Raw genomic sequence first — 21,410 nt, 5'->3', positions numbered from 1 at the left:
CTATCTAACGCTTCTCTTTTCTTTCTTGCTCTCTTTTTCTGTCTCTCTTCCCCGCCCCCCAACCCCAACCCCCGCCTTCCTTCTTTCCTTTTCCAGCCTGCAGCTTTCTCCATACTCTTTTTTTTTTTTTTTTTTTTGCGGTACGCGGGCTTCTCCCTGTTGTGGCCTCTCCCGTTGTGGAGCACAGTCTCCTGACGCGCAGGCTCAGCGGCCGTGGCTCACGGGCCCAGCCGCTTGGCGGCATGTGGGATCTTCCCGGACTGGGGCACGAACCCGTGTCCCCTGCCTGCATCGGCAGGTGGACTCTCAACCACTGTGCCACCAGAGAAGCCCTCTCCATACTCTTTTATTCTTTGGTCCCTTAACGATGTTTTAACTGGTACCTTATAGTTTTAGTAAGCCTAATCTTAAAATCGTAGTCCCCTCCCTTCCCTGAGTAATTTGCCCTCAGAGAGTTCCATCTCTCATTTTTGTCTGTCAATGATAGACTCTCCACATCTTCTTGTTTGTCTTCATTGATTTGGTTACATCTGGTGGTTTGGAATGGTGTGTAAATCTGTGTATTTTATTTCTTGGGTTTAAAATTTTTTCATATCATTTACTCATTTAAGGCAAAGAAATGATAAAATACCAGAATTCCACGTAGAATTTACTAAGTCCCAAATTGGCAGTTTGATATGCCCCTATTCGGACATGACTAATGTATATATTGTAATTAATTTTATAGGAAGGTTTTCTACTTCTGCTGTTAAACAGATTGTATAAAATGTTAATTAGTACAGGATCGAGAAATGAGATGTCATTGTGAAAATGTCTGCAGTCAGGTTAAGGCATTTCCTATATTTGTAGAATTTTTTTAAAGAAATGATTGCATGTTTTGGAGCAGTGACAGCTTAAAGTTTATTAAAATTGGAAATTTTTTGTTTGATATTATTATAAAACTTTATTGATGAGGATGAAATTGAAAATAAGTCATTAGAGTGCTTAGCTAAGAAAGATGAATAAACTCTATTCTAAATTTATATTCTCCAACTTCATGTCTTCCCAAAGCATTTTTGGGGGATGAGAATTAAAACTAAGTCAGTTGAGGTTAAGAATTTTTTACAGAAGCTTGGTAAACTCCCCAGAGACTATCCCTGTAGCCAGGGCATAGTTTCCCAAACCACTAAAGGCTAGGCCAGAGCAATTAATGACTCATAATGCCAGTTTACAGCAGTATTTTACTTTGCACAAGCGGAATTATTTGTGCTATTTCAGCTGCTTTGACCAAGCCTTTCAGAATCATTTTGTTCAATTTTGAGCATGCTTTGCACATAATAAGGATAAATACCACTTCACTAAAGTATAGTGGGGACAAAAAAATCACGTGAATGTTATTCTGAACTTTCCATTGCTTATAAAAGAAGATTGTGCACTAAGTGAACATCAGGAATAATGTGAGTAATACAGAGTGCAGTCCTGTTGCTAGGGAAGATGATAATTTTGAAAGCACGGAGGGGATAGGTTAAGGCTAGGATAGATACATTGGTTTAGAAATGCAACCCAGCTAGACTCAGAGCAGAGATACTTGATACAAGTGTGCTAACGGTTGGTAAAGAAACGACTCAGGAAAGTGTCAAGCTGAGTAGGATGTTAGACCTGTGTAGAAGCCCAGTAGGTAATCTGGAAAGTTTGTTGTTCACATTATCATTTTTATGGTTACTCTGCAATGGTCTTTGGGGGAAATATTTTGAGGGCCCAATGAGCTTTTGGTTCATATGTGTTCACAAGTCATTTGGAAAAGAAGACAACGTGAGCCAGTGGTTGGGATTCATATTCATTTTAATGTATCTCCGAAAGTATAGCCGTTTATGGGGGAAAAAAATCCCATTTGATTTACTAACTCTAAATTATTAGCCTTAAAATTTTTTGTTGTTGTTAATATAAACTAGCACTGATTTCCCAAGCCATGGTTACTTAACTGATCTTCTAAAACTTGAATGCATTCATGTGCAGTTCATTGATTGGTCTGTGAGGGATGACATCAAATCGTCTTTGCTCTGGGCTGAGGGTTATGTTAGGATTTGATTGTGGCAGTTAGAGGAGCCTCCCTTTGGGTAGGACTTGAACTGTGTTGGGGCCCTGACTCCATGGCATATGCTGTCATTCAGACTCTGCTGCTGCTTTCACTGTGTGACCTTGGGCACACCCTTTAACCTTCATCTTTGAGATGGGGATAAGTCCTTACTATGCTGAGTTATTGTGAAGATTAAACTTAACATTACATCTAAAGAAGAGTGCCCCTTAAATGTTAGCTGCTATTATCATTGTTATTACTACTAGGAAAAAAAAAAGCTAGAATAATAAAAGGCTACTTGCTCTGAGGTGTATACAGGTGGCTTTCTCTTTTTTTAAATTTCTTATCTTGAGGAGGATGTTAGTTTTAACAGGTGCTATATAGGTGGGTCACAGCCTCTTTGGGTAGCCCTTTTGGTAGTTTTTTCATTGGGGAGTCCAGCAAAACCTCTTTGTGGTGGTGTCCTGACGTGCCCAGGCTGATCTGGGGGAAAGCGTTTAAATCTCCCCTTTGTTTCAGGGCGTGGGACTGGGCAGAGGTGCAGCTAGTGGTAGTAGCTCTTGTGGTCGCCTTGGCTGCTCACCGCCCCACTGCCATCACGGCTTGTCTAATTTCTGTTCTCGCTGTCCCTGTTCCCCATTCTGCTGCGACTCCCACAGACCACGTTTGCTTGCTGTAGCTTTGTTACTGTGCTTTCCTCCCCCTTGTTTCCAGCAGGAACAGCTTGCAGTCCAGAATGAGGAAAGAAATCAAATACGACTTGACATTTAATCATTATCTTGTAGCTGTCCAAAGAGAGTATTCAGTATGATGCTTCAGCTGAAGTGGAATGTGTCCTCTACAGAGTAGTCCCCACATGGAGGAATACACCAGATGGGTCAGATGCAAACTGGTGAGAAAGGAAGGGTTGTAAAGTATCCCCTGTCATTCTTCCAGCCAGTACTTCCTGAGGGTCGTCCTAAGTGCTGAGCACAGGGCACATTGTGAACAAAATAGGCACAAATCCTTTCTTTATAAGCTTACAGTCAGAGACAGAGACTCTTCTGGAACCTTTCCACGACGGCCCATTTTGCTCACATGAAAAACCAGAATCTTTTTTTTTTTTTTTTTTTAATTTATTGTATTTATTTTTGGCTGCGTTGGGTCTTCGTTGCTGCGCCTGGGCTTTCTCTAGTTGCGGTGAGCGGGGGCTACTCTGTGTTGCAGTGTGTGGGCTTCTCATTGCGGTGGCTTCTCTTGTTGCGGAGCACGGGCTCTAGGCGCGTGGGCTTCAGTAGTTGTGGCACACGGGCTCAGTAGTTGTGGCTCGCAGGCTCTAGAGCGCAGGCTCAGTAGTTGTGGCTCACAGGCTTATTAGTTGCTCCGCGGCATGTGGGATCTTCCCGGACCAGGGCTGGAACCCATGTACCCTACATTGGCAGGCGGATTCTTAACCACTGCACCACCAGCAAAACCCAAAAAGCCACAGTCTTTACAATAACCTAAAAGGCGGTGCAAGATCTGCTCCCCCCACAACCCCCTTACCTTTCTGACCTCATCACAGGTCACTCTCCCCTGTTTTAACTGGTCTTCATGCTGTTCTTAGAACAGACCAGACACACTCCTTTTTTAGGGCCTTTACACTGGCTACTTCCTCTGCCTGGAGTGTTCTTCTAGATAAATGCTTTCAGCTAACTTCCTCATGTCCTTCAGGTCTAAATGCCACCTTTTAGGTGAGGCCTATCCTGACCAACCTATATAAATTACAACCTACAACCTTCCCAACAATCCTGACCCCTTTTTCCTTGCTCTATTTTTTCCATAGTAGTTACCGATTTTTAACATATAATATACTTATTTGTGAGATAAGTTTAATGAGGGCAGGGATCTTCTTATTGTTTACTGAAGCATACTGAGTGCTTACCTAGGTCAGTAATAGGCATATAGTTGGTATTCAATAAACATGTTGAATGAATGAAAATGAGAAGTACTATGGAAAAGAATTAAGAAGGGTGTACTAGTTTCCTATGGCTGTTATTAAAAATTACCAAAACTTTGATGGCTTAAGACAACAGAAATTTATTCTCTCACAGTTCTGGAGGCCAGAAGTTCAAAATCAAGGTGTCGGCAGGACTGTGCTCCTCTTGAAAGCTCTAGGGAAGAATCTATTCCTTGCCTCTTCCAACTTCTGGTGGCTCTAAGCGTTTTTTAGCTTGTGGCCCACATCAGTCTCTGCCTCTGTGGTCACATTGCCTTCTCTTCTCTCCCAGAATTCCCTCTGCCTGTCTTATGAAGATGCATGTAATTGTATTTAGGGCCCTTCCAGATAATCCAGGATAAGCACCTCCTCTCAAGATCCTTAATCACATCTTTTGTCATGTAAGATAATATCCACTCTTTTGCCATGTAAACTAATACTCACAGATTCTGGGAATTAGTACGTGAACATACCTTTTGGGGGGCCGCCATTCAGCCCACTACAAAGGGTTGGGATCCTTACAGGGGGAAGAATCATCTCTGATGCACCACGTAGTATAACACAAGGATACGAGGAAAGCCAGGAGACGGCAATCGTCCATTTCACCCCTTTTTACTGAAATTTTCATTGAGATTACATTATTTTTTTCCAATTAAACACACACACACAGAAGAGCACAAAGAATAATATTACAATTTCCACGCACTGGTCTTGGCCTCCCCAGTTGTTAACATACTGACGTAGTTCCTCCATATCTTCCATTCTTTTCTCTTTCTTCCATTCTTATTATAAGTAAATCACGTCACAGCTAAGTTCCAAATCCCCTGTGCTCCCATTCCTGTTTCCATCTCCCTCCCTGCTCATCTAGAGGCCGTCACTGTCGTTGATTTGGCACATGCCCAATGCATAGTGTGTAGCTTTACTGCACATATAACCATTCATACATAATATACGGAGTTGTTGTGTGTGTTTATCTTAAACATGTTTTTCATACATGGCATTATAGTGTATGTAATATTCTGCAGCTGGCTTTTTTTTTTTTAATCAATCCAGGTTGATACATACAAATCTAGTTCAGTCATTTTTTTTTTGCTATACGCGGGCCTCTCACTGTTGTGGCCTCTCCCGTTGTGGAGCACAGGCTCCGGATGTGCAGGCTCAGCGGCCATGGCTCATGGGCCCAGCTGCTCCGCGGCATGTGGGATCTTCCCGGACCGGGGCACGAACCCGTGTCCCCTACATAGGCAGGCAGACTCTCAACCACTGCGCCACCAGGGAAGCCCTAGTTCAGTCATTTTAACTGCAGCTCTAAGTGGCAGGTTCTCTCTCTCTCTCCTGGCTTTAGAATGTATATCCCAGAGAAGGCCTTTGATTAGCCTAGCCTGGGTCACATGCCGGTACCCGTTGGATCAATTTGTGGGTTCAGCACTGGGGGGCTTTGATTGCTCGAGTTGGGAATACATGCCTGCTGCTGTAGCCATAGGGTCAGCCTACGCTGCCACTCTCGTCAGAATCACATGCATTTGAAGGATTGTTATAGAAAGAAGTGGAAAAGGATTCGGGGCCGACAGAAACACAGATTGCCACTTGAGTTTCAGCCCTGAGCTTGGACATCAGGTCCTCTGGGAAGCCTTCCCTGACTCCTTAGATTGTGCTCTGTGCCCTTGCACTTAGTATATTGTCAAGTGGTATGTTAATTCACCTCTCCTTGAGGTGCACTCCTTTAGGGCGGACTGTGTCTGTCTTGTTTCACTCCTGTACCTCAGGAAATGGAAGGTCTGACACACCATTCCCTCCTCACCACATATTTTTGCCTGAATGATTCCACCGAGTATAACTTACAACCTCACTTCCCGTGAATGGGTTCCTGCCAGGGAATCTTGTGTGGCTGTGACATGTTTGCACCTACCTTTCTGCCCATTAAATTCTGGCTTTTTTTCACATCATTTGGTTTGTGTGGGTGACTTGGCCTGTTTTGGATTTTCTTTTTCTTATTTAATAGTGAAAATTCAAGGAAAGATGAAATTGCTGAAATGCAAACTCAGGCTTCCTTTGTAAAATCTTCAGAGTTGAGCCCTGCCAGGCCTTTTTCATCCCACTGTCCTCTCAGCTTTCATGTGTGCACAGCAATTTCTTTCTAACCTCAGACATGCCATCAGCAGAATGTGTTTTATGCAAAGTTACTTCTGAATATCTTCTTTAGCATCAGGAGAATGTGGATTCCAATGGGTATAAGATGTATTTGGAAGTAGTCATAGCAATCATAAATGGTCATAGCAGTCACAAATTATTGAGTGCTTTTTCTGACCAGGCATGTAGATGGAGGTGTCATCTTTATGCCTGTTATACAGGTGAGAAAATGGGAGCTTGGAGAGCTCACTGATGCACTCAAGTTCTCTCAGCTCCTGCGTGGTAGAGCCGGGATGCGAATCCACACACTGACACCAGAGCCACACTCCTAAGGACCATGTTCTGCTGCTTTTTATAATCATGAAAGAGTAAAGCTGGGGTTTGATATGTAAAATAGATAGCTAGTGGGAAGCAGCTGCATGGCACAGGGAGATCAGCTTTGTGACCACCTAGAGGGGTGGGATAGGGAGGGAGGGAGACGCAAGAGGGAGGAGATACGGGGATACGTGTATATGTATAGCTGATTCACTTTGTTATACAGAAGAAACTAACACACCACTGTAAAGCAATTATACTCCAAAAAAGCTGTTTAAAAAAAAAAAAAAGCTGGTCAGCTGGGGTTTGGTAATAGAAAAGGACATCGAACAGATCACAAATAAGGAATGGAGTTTTTGCCATAAAGCTTCGATAAAGATAAAGAGCACGAGGAGGAATCAACCCAGATCTTGGAACAATAACCCCACAGCCTCTGTGAGGGAAGAAGGAGCCAAGGTGTGTGTACGTGGGCCTCAAGCCATGTGCCGCGGCATAAACTGGCGCCACAGTCCCTGGAACGTGGGAGAGAGAACACACGCTGCCCAATGCTTTTTCTGCTTCCAGCATGCCCTGTAGCCCTGGGACTCTGGCTGTCATAGGAGCCATTTAACTGGGAAAACTTTGAATATGTGGATAAACATTTAGACATAAAACAAATTCCACTTAGAATACCTATGTGAAGCAAAATGGAAACTGTGGGAGAGGCAACGCGAGAAGTTCACAGCAGGCAAGCAGTGGAATCTGATTATATGCTACCACTATTATTAAAGATATGTACAAGGCCACTGATCCTGCGTTTCTTTGTGCTGTTTTAAATCAGTATATACAAGGGCTTTCGTAGGTTCTGTGTAGATCTCAGTGTCTATCTCCCAACCTTGTATTTACTCTAAAGTCTTGTATTATTTAGCTCTGAATTCTCTTACCATGAATGTTTTCAGGAACATAACCCCTACAGTTGGAGGAGATTACTGATATCACTAAACTTGATAGGATAATCTGTGCTCTTTGTAACCTGTCTCCTATACTAGGTTACTGTAAGTACCTTCCCCGGAGGGACACTGTTTCCTGCCTTTGTAATACTTTGCTCAGTTCTGTCTAAGTAAATACTCTTGGTTTATATTTGAATAATGGTGCTAATTGCATAGCGGGTCTGTGTTCCCAAATGGGGTTATCTTGTTTCTGTCCGTGGAAAACAGTTATAGGATAAAGGATGGTATGAAAATTGAGTTGTGTTTTCATCCCTTTCTAGGTTGCATCACAGCGTATTAGCTCAGTGGACCTCTCATGTTGTAGCCTGGAGCATCTGCCTGCCAACCTCTTCTACAGCCAAGACCTCACTCATCTCAATTTAAAACAAAACTTCCTAAGGCAGAGTCCCAGTCTACCAACTGCAAGGGGGCTCAATGAACTGCAAAGGTGAGCATGCAGAAGTGGGTAGATAATTAGGAAGGGGAGGAGGTGTCAGCTTCTGGTTGTTTCTTGAATATTCTGACTAAAAAGCTACAGTTAATAACCTTTCTCTTTCAGAGGGCAGGGTAATAGGACTTTAGTAGTGGAGACATTTTCAGTTCTCATTCTGAAATATTTTTCAAGGTCTCTGCCTTTGAAATGAATGATTTATGATAGTCATTACCTGGATAGATTTGTATAAGAAGAACGCTTCTCTTTAAATCACTTGTATTTCTTAACCTGTCTACAGATGGGTCTGTGAAAAGTTGATATTTGCTGTGTTACCTCTGAACTATAGGGGTTTGGTCAGATTAATTATTTCTTTCAAAATTTACAAAAGGTCAGTTTTTTCCATGAAAAGATATTTCCTTAGAAATTTAAGAACGAAAGTTTAAATTCATTAATACCACATCATCTGGGTGATTACTGTATAGATTTCAAGAGTCGCATGTGAAATGCAAAGGGTCTGCTCCTCTAGTTACAGGGAAGGGACTTTATTTGCATTTATCTGAAACAGATTTAAGAATTTACCATATTCATTTCGTTTTCTTTTTTGGAGCAATGATCAATCTTGATTCTGTGGTAAATGAAACCTCTGATATATATTTGTTGCAAATATGTGAGACTGTAACTACAGAAGGATATAACTTTTAAATAAATAATGGATAGCTCATTTGTTCTTAAATGATTGATAATCATCAGAGATTAAACTATGGAAATTAACCATTATGATTATGTGTTTATGTTTTTTTAACATCCAGAAAGAATAATCCAATAAGTATTTATATAAAGTTTGTGCAGACATGTAGAATAAAGGAAGAGTATTTTAATTTTCTTTTCAGATGATTGTGAATATTCTTCTTTGATATTATACCAAAACTTGACAAGTGGTAATTTCTTAAATGTTGGTTGCAGTGTGGAATGTAAACTCCTATCAGTGGACTTTTAAAATTCTTTTACATTAGGATCCATTGATCTTTCTCATACTTTGAATGGATCTTTGCCCCATACATCCTTTTATTGCATCAAGTATTGGTCATTTGGAAAATACTGGTTTGTTGGATAACAGTGAGATTCCAGATGTTAATGTATTTCATTATGCAGTTTCAAGAAATAACAGTTGTTAATATCACCACTGATCCCATCAGAAAAATCTTTAAGTATTGGGAAGTTGTCAGGCTCAGTGTGGAAACAAGTTTTCCAAAATTTTAAATTTCAGTTGAAGGCTTGAAGGCTACCCTTGGCAACAAATACTGTCAGTTGTTTTTCCTGAAGTGACCTTCTTACTTCATTGTAGAGAAAACGTCTGCCAAATACCCAAGTCTGAATACTGAGTTTGTCAGTCGTTCTTTCAGGTAAAAGTGATATTCCATGAACATTGTGACTAGTTTGGCTCACAACTCAAATAATCGTACAAGGGTTTTCCTTGGGATAACGATCATACTTTATACAGCAGAAGTGCTTTATGTGTACTTCCCATTTTATCACCCAGAAAATAAAAAAGATATGTATTCAGCGGTTGAGATGTAATACGAATAACTTCCTTGCATCATCAAGGACATTTTTAAGTAAAATTGGCATTATGCAATTTTTTTGAATTTTATTTTATTTATATTTTTATACAGCAGGTTCTTATTAGTCATCCATTTTATACGCATCAGTGTATACATGTCATTCCCGATCTCCCAGTTCATCCCACCCCCACCCCACCGTGGCTTTCCCGCCATGGTGTCCGTACGTTTGTTCTATACATCTGTGTCTCTATTTCTGCCCTGCAAACCGGTTCATCTGTACCATTTTTCTAGGTTCCACATATATGCGTTAATATACGATACTTGTTTTTCTCTTTCTGACTTACTTCACTCTTTAGGACAGTCTCTAGATCCATCTACGTCTCTACAAATGACCCAGTTTCATTCCTTTTTATGGCTGAGTAATACTCCATTGTATATATGTACCACATCTTCTTTATCCATTCATCTGTCGATGGGCATTTAGGTTGCTTCCATGACCTGGCTATTGTAAATAGTGCTGCAATGAACATTGGGGTGCACGTGTCTTTTTGAATTATGGTTTTCTCAGGGTATATGCCTAGTAGTGGGATTGCTGGGTTGTATGGTAGTTCTATGTTTAGTTTTTTAAGGAACCTCCATACTGTTCTCCATAGTGGCTGTATCAATTTACATTCCCACCAACAGTGCAAGAGGGTTCCCTTTTCTCCACACCCTCTCCAGCATTTGTTGTTTGTAGATTTTCTGATGATGCCCATTCTGACTGGTGTGAGGTGATACCTCATTGTACTTTTTATTTGCATTTCTCCAATAATTGGTGATGTTGAGAAGCTTTTCATGTGCTTCTTGGCCATCTGTATGTCTTCTTTGGAGAAATGTCTATTTAGGTCTTCTGCCCATTTTTGGATTAGGTGGTTTGTTTTTGTGATATTGAGCTACATGAGCTGTTTATATATTTTGGAGATTAATCCTTTGTCCATTGATTCGTTTGCATATATTTTCTCCAATTCTGAGGGTTTTCTTTTCGTCTTGTTTGTAGTTTCCTTTGCTTTGCAAAAGCTTTTAAGTTTCATTAGATCCTATTTGTTTATTTTTGTTTTTATTTCCATTACTCTAGGAGGTGGATCAAAAAAGATCTTGCTGTGATTTATGTCAAAGAGTGTTCTTCCTGTGTTTTCCTGTAAGAGTTTTATAGTGTCCAGTCTTACATTTAGTTCTCTAATCCATTTAGAGTTTATTTTTGTGCATGGTGTTAGGAAGTGTTCTAATTTCATTCTTTTACATGTATCTGTCCAGTTTTCCCAGCACCACTTATTGAAGAGACTATCTTTTCTCCATTGTATATCCTTGCCTCCTTTGTCATAGATTAGTTGACCATAGGTGCATGGGTTTATCTCTGGGCTTTCTATCCTGTTCCACTGATCTATATTTCTGTTTTTGTGCCAGTACCATACTGTCTTGATTACTGTAGCTTCGTATTATAGTCTGAACTCAGGGAGTCTGATTCCTCCAGCTCTGTTTTTTTCCCCTCAAGACTGCTTTAGCTATTCGGGGTCTTTTGTGTCCCCATACAAATTTTAAGATTTTTTGTTCTAGTTCTGTGGAAAACGCCATTGGTAATTTGATAGGGATTGCATGGAATCTGTAGATTGCTTTGGGTAGTATAGTCATTTTCACAATATTGATTCTTCCAATACAAGAACATGGTATATCTCTCCATCTGTTGGTATCATCTTTAATTTCTTTCATCAGTGTCTTATAGTTTTCTGCATACAGGTCTTTTGTCTCCCTAGGTAGGTTTATTCCTAGGTATTTTATTCTTTTTGTTGCAATGGTAAATGGGAGAGTTTCCTTAAGTTCTCTTTCAGATTTTTCATCATTAGTATATAGGAATGCAAGAGATTTCTGTGCATTAATTTTGTATCCTGCAACTTTACCAGATTCATTGATTAGCTCTAGTAGTTTTCTGGTGGCATCTTTCGGATTCTCTATGTATAGTATCATGTCATCTGCCAACAGTGACAGTTTTCCTTCTTCTTTCCAATTTGTATTCCTTTTATTTCTTTTTCTTCTCTGATTGCCATGGCTAGGACTTCTAAAACTATGTTGAATAATAGTGGCGAGAGTGGACATCCTTGTCTTGTTCAGCATTATGCATTTTTAAAAAGAATATTTTTGCCATGATTGCCTGGCAGAGAAGAATACTGTGACAATGGGGACAGTTTGATGCTGCACTGAATTAGCTCCATAGGCAGTAAGAACTCCAGAAGGATATTGTGCTCCAGCACTTCCTTATTGTTCCCTGGAGCTGATGGTTACAGTGAAAGGGAACCACAGGAACTTCTTGAACTTAGGTTTTTATATGCCCTATGCACTCATAATACTATTTTTACTGACAGTACTGTAATAAAGTTACAATGATTTTTTGCTAAAGGATTATACCATGATTTAATCTGTTTTTGAGGCTTGAAATTATTTTGAAGTATTCTTGTGTATTTCACAGCATTGTAGGCTTCTGCACTTCATTACAGAACATCAAGAACTTTATATCATGCTATTAAATCTTGCTGTCTTAGAACAGAAAGGGGCATTAGAATTTATCCAAACCAGTGCTCTCATTTTAGAGATGAGGTAGAGGGAGATGTTAAATGCCAAAATCAGGTTAACGGTTACCTTCTGGGAGGCATTTGGGAATGCGATTAGGGAATGGTTTGAAGAGGATTTCAACTCTAACTATATCCAAAATGTTTATTTCTTTACAAAAAATTAGAGACAGACAAAATGTTAATATTTGAAAAAGCTGAATAGTGGATACTTGGATGATCATTATTATTTTCTGTATTTTTCTATTTGTGTATTTCATAATAATCCAAAAATTAAAGCCTCAACAAAAAGGAAATCAAAATGCTTCTCATAACATAGGGGAATATGATAGTCCCAAAGGGTCAGCATATATGGACTAAATAAATAAATACCCAGATGGAGGGATATTTGGGGCATTGCCTTGCCTGTTGGTGCTTTCAGAATCTCCTGATTGGTTCCTCATATCTGTTGATTCTAAATCTGTAAATAGCTTTTCAACACGTCCACCTTTCTTGTCTGCTTCCTCTGCTGCTTCTCCTCTGTCTCTTAGCACATACCCTCTCCACCCAGCTGTGAGGGGAAGCACTTCTCAGCTCTCACAGGGGCTATTGCAGGAGCTTTGGAGAAATGGTTGTCTTAACTGTCATTTTCCCACAGCAATTCATCCTGTTTAGTTTTCTTGCCTACTATTTTGTGCATTTTTTGGTTTTGTTTTGTTTTGTATTTTTAAAAGTTTAAACATTTGTCCCATCAAAGTAATATCCTATATAGAGTTTTAAAAAATCTTAATAGGCAATAAGACATAGGAAATAGGAACTCCAGCCCATCCTTATACCCAAGTCCTGTTCCCTAGGCAACTACTTTTGATTCTCAGGACTCTTCTTGCTGTTTTCTTCCATCTTCTGAAATAGTATGTATGTACTGCTATTTTTGAATTTTTTGTTATTGGGCATTATGGGTTGGCATATTACAATAGAAGATGAGGATTTAACTCTTAGATTGTCTCACAGCCCCTCAGCCCCATGCCACATGCCCAGACCGCCACTTCCCCCATCCTCTCAATGTACAGATATCCGTTTCTGGTTAAGTAGATGTTGAGGGCTCACATTATTTTGAGCATGGAACTGTGATTCTCCTAAGCCACTTAAATGCAACGATTACATTTCCTTTCCTGTGCTGGCTGGATAGTAGCCTCTCTTTTTCACTGGTGTACTTTTTTCTCTAGTGTTGTTAAGGTGGCAGAACTCTAACCCTCTTCTCAACACCTTTGTCTTGGAGACTTCTTCCCTCCTGGAGCCAGCGTAGGCACCTGCTCCATAGGCCTGCTACCGAGCTGTTGTCCCGGGGTTACCTTTTGTCATTTTCCTGGTAATTCCCTTTTCGTCTCTCCTTTGTTTTCTATATGTCTTCCTGTGTCTAGCGATTCTTTCTTGGTTTACTCCCTCTTTTTAATGGAATATCTTCTAGGATCTTCCTGAGAAAGGGGACATGGGAGACAAATTTACTAGGCACTTTGTATATCTAAAAATATATGTCTCACACACTTGATTGATAATTTGTCTGGTCTCTGGATAGGAAAACATGTTTCCTCAGAATTTTGAAGCCAGTGCACTATTGTTTTCTAGCTTCTACAGTTGCTATTAAAAAGTGTTATACTCTTGGTTCCTGTCTTTGTAGACCTCCTTTCTTTTTTTTTTTTTTTTAATAACCCCCAAAGAGGTTTTAGGATTTTCTTTTTTAGCAGTCTTTATTCATTTCAGCAGCTATGATGAACACTTGATCTGAAAAAAATGACGTCCTTCAGTTCTGGAAAACTTTCTCATTGTGTTTTTTGATAACCTCATCCGCACCTTGGTTTTCTCTTTTCTTCCTCTGAATTCCTGTCAGTTAGGCAGGACCTCCTCATTTGTCCTCTAATGCTGTAATTTTCCTCTTTCTCTTAATGCCCTACTTCTTGACAGGTTTTCTCTACTTTATCTTAACCTTCTGAATTTCTGCTGATATTTTTTAAGAGCTCTTTCTTGTTCGTTGGTTTAATTTGTGTGCTTTTTAACAGCATTCTGTTCCCCACCGCTGCCATGGGTGCATTCCTTCTCTTTCTGAGGACATTAAAGTAATTAATTAATTTCCTTCTTGCACTGTCTTGATTTCTTTTTTTTTCCTGTTTGTGTGGGTGTCTGACTTTTATGTTAGGAACTTGACCTCACTGTTTGGAGATCCTTTGCTCTCTGTTCCTATTTAATGGTGAGCCACTGAGAAGCGAATTAGGTGCTGTGGTCTGTGGACAGCGCTTCTCCTCCATTGCAGTGCTATCGGGGGTGAGCCTTGTGGTTTCCTTGGGGAGCTTCCAAAGACAGTATCTGTGGATCTTCTCCCTAGGACATGTCAGTTTTACTTGAGAGGAATCCTTTGGTCTTCTGCCTGGGCATTACATGCCAAGATTCAGGGAGTGGAGTAGGGTAGAGAGCTGCAATCTCAGGGTTTAGCGTGTGGATTTTTATTTGATCCCGTTTTCAGAACAGTGTTTTCTACTATTCCTGATGCCTTGGAGCCAGGACTCTGGGATTCAGTTTCTTCCAGGGAATAAACTGTCTCCTGCTGGAATTGGGGAGAGGATCTGGGGTCTCGTGTAATTCCTTATATTCCTTATATAATCTTTTGGAAGTCTTTTTGTAGAAGTATAATGAGTGTACAGTTCGATGGGTTTCCACAAAATAACACATGTGACCAGTGCTCATACTGAGAAATAGAAAATTACTATTTTCAGGGAGGGCACAGAAGCCCTCCCTGCACCCCTCCTCTTAGTACCCTAAAGATAATCACTGTGCGTACTTCTAACACCATGAAGAGTTTTGCCTGGTTTTGTTCATAATATAAACGAGTCATATAGTATGTACTTGTGTCCCGCATCATTCACTTACATTGTTTTTACAAAGCAAAACAAAGCATATCAAGTTACATATTATCAGCTTGCACTGTATAGTGTGTAGTATAAAGCCATGACTTTGATTTGTTTAAGGTGGGAGACTTTTCAGTTTTGCACTGCCAGGAAGGTTTGTTAAGTTTCTGTTGCTTTTTTTTTTTTAACCTCTTTATTGGAGTATAATTGCTTTACCACGTTGTGTGAGTTTCTGCTGTATAACAGAGTTAATCAGCTATACGCATACACATATCCCCACGTCCCCTCCCTCTTGGGTCTCCCTCCCGCCCCCCCATCCCGCCCCTCTAGGCGGTCACAAAGCACTGAGCTGATGTCCCGAGCTGTGCGTGGGGGAGGTAGGTTGAGGGGACTCGGATGTGGAGGCTGAGCAGCTGGTGAAGGTGAGGTTGTATTTGCCCTTCGGGAAAAACTAGGCTTTAAACCAATTTCTTTTTCTCCACATACTAATGTGAGATTTTTGTCTCCCATCCCTATTATTCATGAAAGATTTTATTGCCAAGTTTTCAAAGTAGTAAGTTTGTAAGTATATGTGTACACACACACAGATGTTTGATGCTAGGAATTGAAATTATATATATTTAAAACTCATTTATACTTCAAAAAGCACTAATGTAGCTTATTTAGGGTCATACAGTTAGTATGGTATTTTTGAGATATGCCATTTATTTAATTTATTAGTTTTAGTTGTATGTTTAAGGAATTTGTGTTGATCTCTAGTGTATGTTTCACAGGGAATATGTTAGAGAGGTACCAAAGGGTAATTTATTTTTATGTTTTTACCAAAGTCTCAAGGGATGAATTTTTAGGTTACAGCGTCAGGGCGAATATCCAGAGAGAAACTTTACATACAAAGCATTTATAATGCATAGGAGTTCTAAGACTTTTTCTCTTAACCACATATCCCCCTAATATTTTTCTTTCTATTGCAAATTCTCACCTTAAACAAATGAGCAATTTCCATAGAACATTTAAAATGGTATTTGCAACAACATTCTAATTCTGGAAAGATGGCATGCTGATGTACACACACAGGCCAGCAGTTTCAGAGGGAAAACATTGTTCTTGGAACTACCAGTGTTTGTTTTTCCTTTATTGGCATTGGAACTCTTCAGTTAGTTTTCAAAAATAGAGTCAAGGCAAAATCAGAGTAATTTTTGGTAGTTTTAATGGTTTCTTTCCGGATTTTGTATGTTACTAATAATTACGATCATTATTTACCTCTATTTTATTAATACGTAGTATTTCACTTATATTATAATCGTATTCCATTTAGATGACCCAGATGGTATTAGTACTAAATTGTTATTATTTACAATGGAGAATTGTTTTAATAAAATATAGTAAGTTTCTTTGTAAAGTCAATGAAGAGGACAACTTTTTGTTGGCTTAAATTCAAGGAATATAATTTTCCTTCCCATGTCTTAATTTTGTTGTTTTTAATATGGTATCAAAGCAGCGTGAACCTATTTGTACTAAATTATATTGGTGTTCAAACGTTTCAAATGTACTTTTACATTTAAAAGAGCTAAATCTATCATTTATTAAAATTTCACGTGTCGTAATATTGTTTTGACAGATCTAAAGTTTGTAAGGGATGATAGCTCAGAGTTCTTTTACGGTGATATCCAGTGCAGTGTTTACAAAGAGCAATGTCAAGAGCAAACTCAAAAGCCAAGTTTGATAGTAATAATTCGTATGTATATGTTTCTGGTAGCTTTGTCCACCCCGGTACTTGGAATGTTATCTGATTAGATGTGAAATTTCTTTCAGCTGAAAAGACTAAGAGAGATGGGAGGGATGAGAATTTTTCAAATGGGAGTGAAGGAATGAAGTTGAGTTGGGTGTGCAAGTATGTGGGTGTAAAAGAATGAAAGTTATTGAAGAAATGAGCATTGAGAAACTCATAATTATGCCTGGCATTTATCAAGTACCTTTCTTCTTAGAAAGCTTAATTTTCTACATTTTTAGTCTCCATGAAATGGAAAACAAATGACCTTATTTCCTACTCTGTTCTTTTGGGGATCTTGGCAGTCCAGAGCTACAGAGTCATTCGTTTTAATTACTTATCCTTACCAAAAGTTCGCATTTCCAGGTTTTTATAGAAAGAGAGATTTTAATTTTTGTTTTTATCAGTGATTTTATCAGTGACTCACTTTTAATGGAAACAGTGATGATTCATTAACATAGTGGGATCAGGGGTGGCATGCTAAAATATTTCTTCAGCTTATTTGCCAGACATAGACTGCAGTTCTTAGAACAGTTTCAGCTTCTTTAAAGATGCTCTGTCATATAAAAAATATTGCAAGCAAACAAGAGCCACGCACTGCTGAAGGAAGGGCATAGCCGATGCATTAAAGACAAAACACTTAGCACAGTCGCTGCTCAGGGCTTGGGAAGGAATTTTCACTACTGGGTTTGGTGAGGCTTGCCGAATGTCTAAGGAATTTCAGAGACTGTACGGAATGCCCTTTTTCCAGTTAACTTTTCCCAACACTGAAGTTCCTTTCTTTATGCAGCTTTGCTTTTCAGATGGAGTTTTGATCCTCTTGGGAAGCTTTCCATCTCACACAATTCCCATTTTCTTTCCCTGAGCCTGTGATCAAAGGAAGGCGTTTGCTTGGTGCTTGGGACGCTGAGATTGTGTAGCCTTTGGTGCTCTCCTTGGTGACGGCTCTCGGCCTCATTTCTGGCAATAATAGCCTATTTTCTTCTGCCCTCATACAGCGCATTTAGAAGAGAGAGCTCAGAAGAAACAAAAGATTTATTTATCAGCCAGACTATATTAAATTCAGTTTGCCCTGTTGCCTTCTTGGGATCCTTTAAGATGTTCTTTAACTTTTTTTTCCCCACTTAAAAAGTGGGGAGAGATCTTCAGAAGCCTTGGCTTGCATCCAGTGAGGCTATTGTATTCTGGCCAATTCTGTTCTTCTGTTTGTTTTAGTTGAGCTCCTCGCTGTACTCTCTCAGTTTTAACTGTAAGAGTTTAATGTTAAACATAGTATTTGCAGAAATTTGCTATTCTGAGTGGTAACCAACTTTTCACTTTGCCTAGCTCTCAGGGGAAAAGGATAAGCATGCAGTGAGCTGGCCAACAGATAATTATTTTGCGGTTGTTGATGGTTAAATAGCATAGTAACTTGTGACTTGGGAACATGATTAACATCATTACTGATAACTTCTGAAATAATGTTCTGGTTGCTAGTGTGAGAATGCTGATGGAAACCAGTAATGTTCCTCTTTCTCCCTCTCCCCTCTGCCTCATGTCAGACAGACACAGCTAACAGTACAGCTAACACTGGAGTTCCTTCTAACAACACGCACGTGTAACTTTTGAAAATTAAAGACCCATGAGGGTTTCCGTTTGTCCTAAGAGTGCCTGCAATTTTGATGTCACTCACCATGCGCTCTGCAGTAATAGAGCTTTGGATGGAAGAGTCAGATTCCTGTTGTCATTTCCCATGGCTGGGTTAGGATGGTGATGCTAGAGCTGGCAAGGTATTTGACAGAGGCCTCTCGAAAGTAGGGCACACCCATCCCTCCCCGGTGATGTCTTTGGGACTCATAATTAACAAGAAACCTTAGGGAAAGTCTGACTTTCCAAATAGTTGTACTTTCCTCCAATTTAAAGATTTCTGTCAGAAGCCTCACTTTCACCCTACATAGAGAGATTGTGTGTGTGTGTGTGTGTGTGTGTGTGTGTGTGTGTGTGTGTGTGTGTGTGTAGGGGAAGCACAAGAAGGGAAAGGGAGCTGTTACTTGATTTATGTAATACACAAATCCATGTGTTCTAGACTCCCCTGTTCAAAAATTTTCATAGGTAGGGCTTCCCTGGTGGCACAGTGGTTGAGAATCTGCCTGCCGATGCAGGGGACACGGGTTCGAGCCCTGGTCTGGGAAGATCCCACATGCCACGGAGCAACTAGGCCCATGAGCCACAACTACTGAGCCTGCGCTTCTGGAGCCTGTGCTCCGCAACAAGAGAGGCTGCAACAGTGAGAGGCCCATGCACCGCGATGAAGAGTGGCCTCCGCTTGCCGCAACTAGAGAAAGCCCTTGCACAGAAGTGAAGACCCAACACAGACAAAAAATAAATAAATTTAAAAAAAAAAAAAAGCTAAAAAAAAAAGTTCATAGGTAAATAGCAGTGTCTTCATCTGGAATTCAAGGTGCTCTGTGAATACTCTAAGCATCCTTTACGACCCCAGGAGTGCTTTCTGCTTAACAGTATAGTTTGCTTAACGTTTTCCAAGAACACCGTGGAGTTTTTGCCCCCCAAATTAGTGTTTCTCAAAATGTGATTTATGAAATGCCTACATCAGAATCACCTGGGGTATTTACTAGAAACAGAGGTACCTGGTGTTCATCCCAGACCTGCTGAATCAGAACCTCTGGTGATGGGGCCCATGAATCTGCATTCTAACAATGCTTACTGAAGTTTGAGAAACAGTCACACCAGCCTATTCTTTATGAATGCTCTCTTTTCAATTCCCCATCTGCCTATTGAACTCTTGTTCATGTCCCTTAGGTAAAAATGAGTTTTCTCTTCTGCAAGCATTTATGGTATTTTTTTTCCAGTACGTTTCATCTTCTGCTTTTTATTATAGCAGCTTTGCTCCCAAACTGTTTCAAGTTCCTGGAGGGTGAAAACCATGCCTAATTCACATGTGTATGCTTCACACCCTTTATGCCTAATAAGAACTCAGAAAATGTTTAGTGAATGAATGGTTCAGTCCTAGGATCGGACTTTCATTATACCTAGTAAACTTTGGGTATTGGATTTTTGATTTTTTCTATTTAACTATCAGATATGCCTGGTCTGTTTGTGATGTGAGCTTAAGCTTTCCATGTCTGAGCATGTTCTCGTGACATGATTATTCTTTCTGGCTTTAGCTTATGTTCGCCTTCTCCTTTGGTAATCTAATATCCTTGATAGAGACATTACCTGATTTTCATTTTTACATATCCTTGTATGACTCAACTGGGATTTAATCTAAGTATACTGTGTGGGTCTTCTCTGCTTTGAGAAGTGGAAATAGCAATACGTTTTCTGCCTGTTACGGAAATGTTCTTTTTTTTTTTTTTTTTTTTTTGCGGTACGCGGGCCTCTCACCACTGTGGCCTCTCCCGTTGCGGAGCACAGGCTCCAGACGCGCAGGCTCAGTGGCCATGGCTCACGGGCCCAGCCGCTCCGCGGGATCCTCCCAGACCGGGGCACAAACCCGTGTCCCCTGCACCGGCAGGTAGACCCCCAACCACTGCGCCACCAGGGAAGCCCAGAAATGTTCTTTTTATATTTTGTGATTTGTCCTACTAGTGTGGAGGTTAATATTAAACATCTCTTGAATAGTATCTCAATTAAATTGGCTAACTATGGGCAGATCTGTTGGTAAGAAAATGAAAAAATGTAGTCATAGATAAAGTGAGAAACTATTTCATAAGAGATGTTTAACTGTAACATAACATATTTCTTCTTTGTTTTTTTGATTGTTATGTTGCCAATTTATAAAAGAATCAGAAAATGACAGATTTATGCCACTGAGGACTTACTGTTTTCATGAATTTAGTTAGTGCACAGTTCCTGTAGATCTAGTGACTGTTCTTTCCGCATGGTTACCGTCTTGTGATTTGGAGTGGTTTTCTGTATAATGGAATTACTTGATTCATGGGAGCCTGCCCTTGCATGCCCCCCCCCACCCCCGCCTTGCTGTGGGCAGGAGCTCTGTCTTGTTGCCTCTTGTATCCATAGGGTTAACTGTGTCTAGGATCTGGCACAAAGTAAGTAACCCATAAGTGCCTCTTGTTTCAACTATCTTAAAAGGGAGGATTAAAGTAAACATTTCTCTCTTTAGGGGATGCTTTAATTTGCCCTTCCAGCAACATGTCCATTGTAATTATTGCCAGCACTGAGTGTTCTCTATTTCCTTGATTATTATTTTGGAAAAATTATGTTTATGAATTGTAGCTTTGGTATACTTTTTCTGCGTTTTCACATTTGCAGCAGTCCTTAGGAAAATGCTGCTCAAATTCTTCTGTGGCTGTAAATTTTAAATTTTATCCAGGTAAAATATGCATGTGTTTATTTTTATTTTCTAGTCCTATGAGAAGGTAATATGCTTGTTTTGGTTATACTGACAGTCATTTATGGTGATTAGGACGAAGATGGGGTGGTTTGTGTTTATTTTGCTCAAGTATTGAGAAGCTGGCTGTGTGCTGCATTAGCATTTGGGTGCGCTGAACCTCCCAGAAGACCCTGGCAGGTGCTAGCTGGGAACAAGGCCAGTGGGCCATTTGAGACTTGGAACAGAATGGCATACATAAGTTCACGTGGATTCATTTCAAAGTGGTAAAGGGACAACAGGAAAAAAGTGCCGCACCAAGAAATGGAGAAGTCACCGATGAGAGTTCAATTTCAGCACAGTACAGTTTGGTGAGAGCTAAAAGGAGATGAGTCATGCTTTCTGAAGGGTA

The 21,410-nt window shown here is 40.1% G+C and overlaps 1 protein-coding gene across 1 annotated transcript in view; it reads left to right on the top strand.

Moving 5' to 3' along the window:
- PHLPP1 (PH domain and leucine rich repeat protein phosphatase 1) overlaps positions 1-21,410 on the top strand; it is a 213,197-nt gene that overhangs the window by 124,844 nt on the left and 66,943 nt on the right. The window contains exon 4 of the mRNA XM_079943241.1: positions 7,708-7,874. Within this exon, the coding sequence (XP_079799367.1) occupies positions 7,708-7,874 (167 nt within the window). The remainder of the gene's footprint in view (positions 1-7,707; positions 7,875-21,410) is intronic.

Source organism: Stenella coeruleoalba (genome assembly GCF_951394435.1).
Source record: "Stenella coeruleoalba genome assembly, chromosome: 14".
Taxonomy (NCBI): Eukaryota; Metazoa; Chordata; class Mammalia; order Artiodactyla; family Delphinidae; genus Stenella; species Stenella coeruleoalba.
This window is presented reverse-complemented; position numbering and strand designations above follow the sequence as displayed.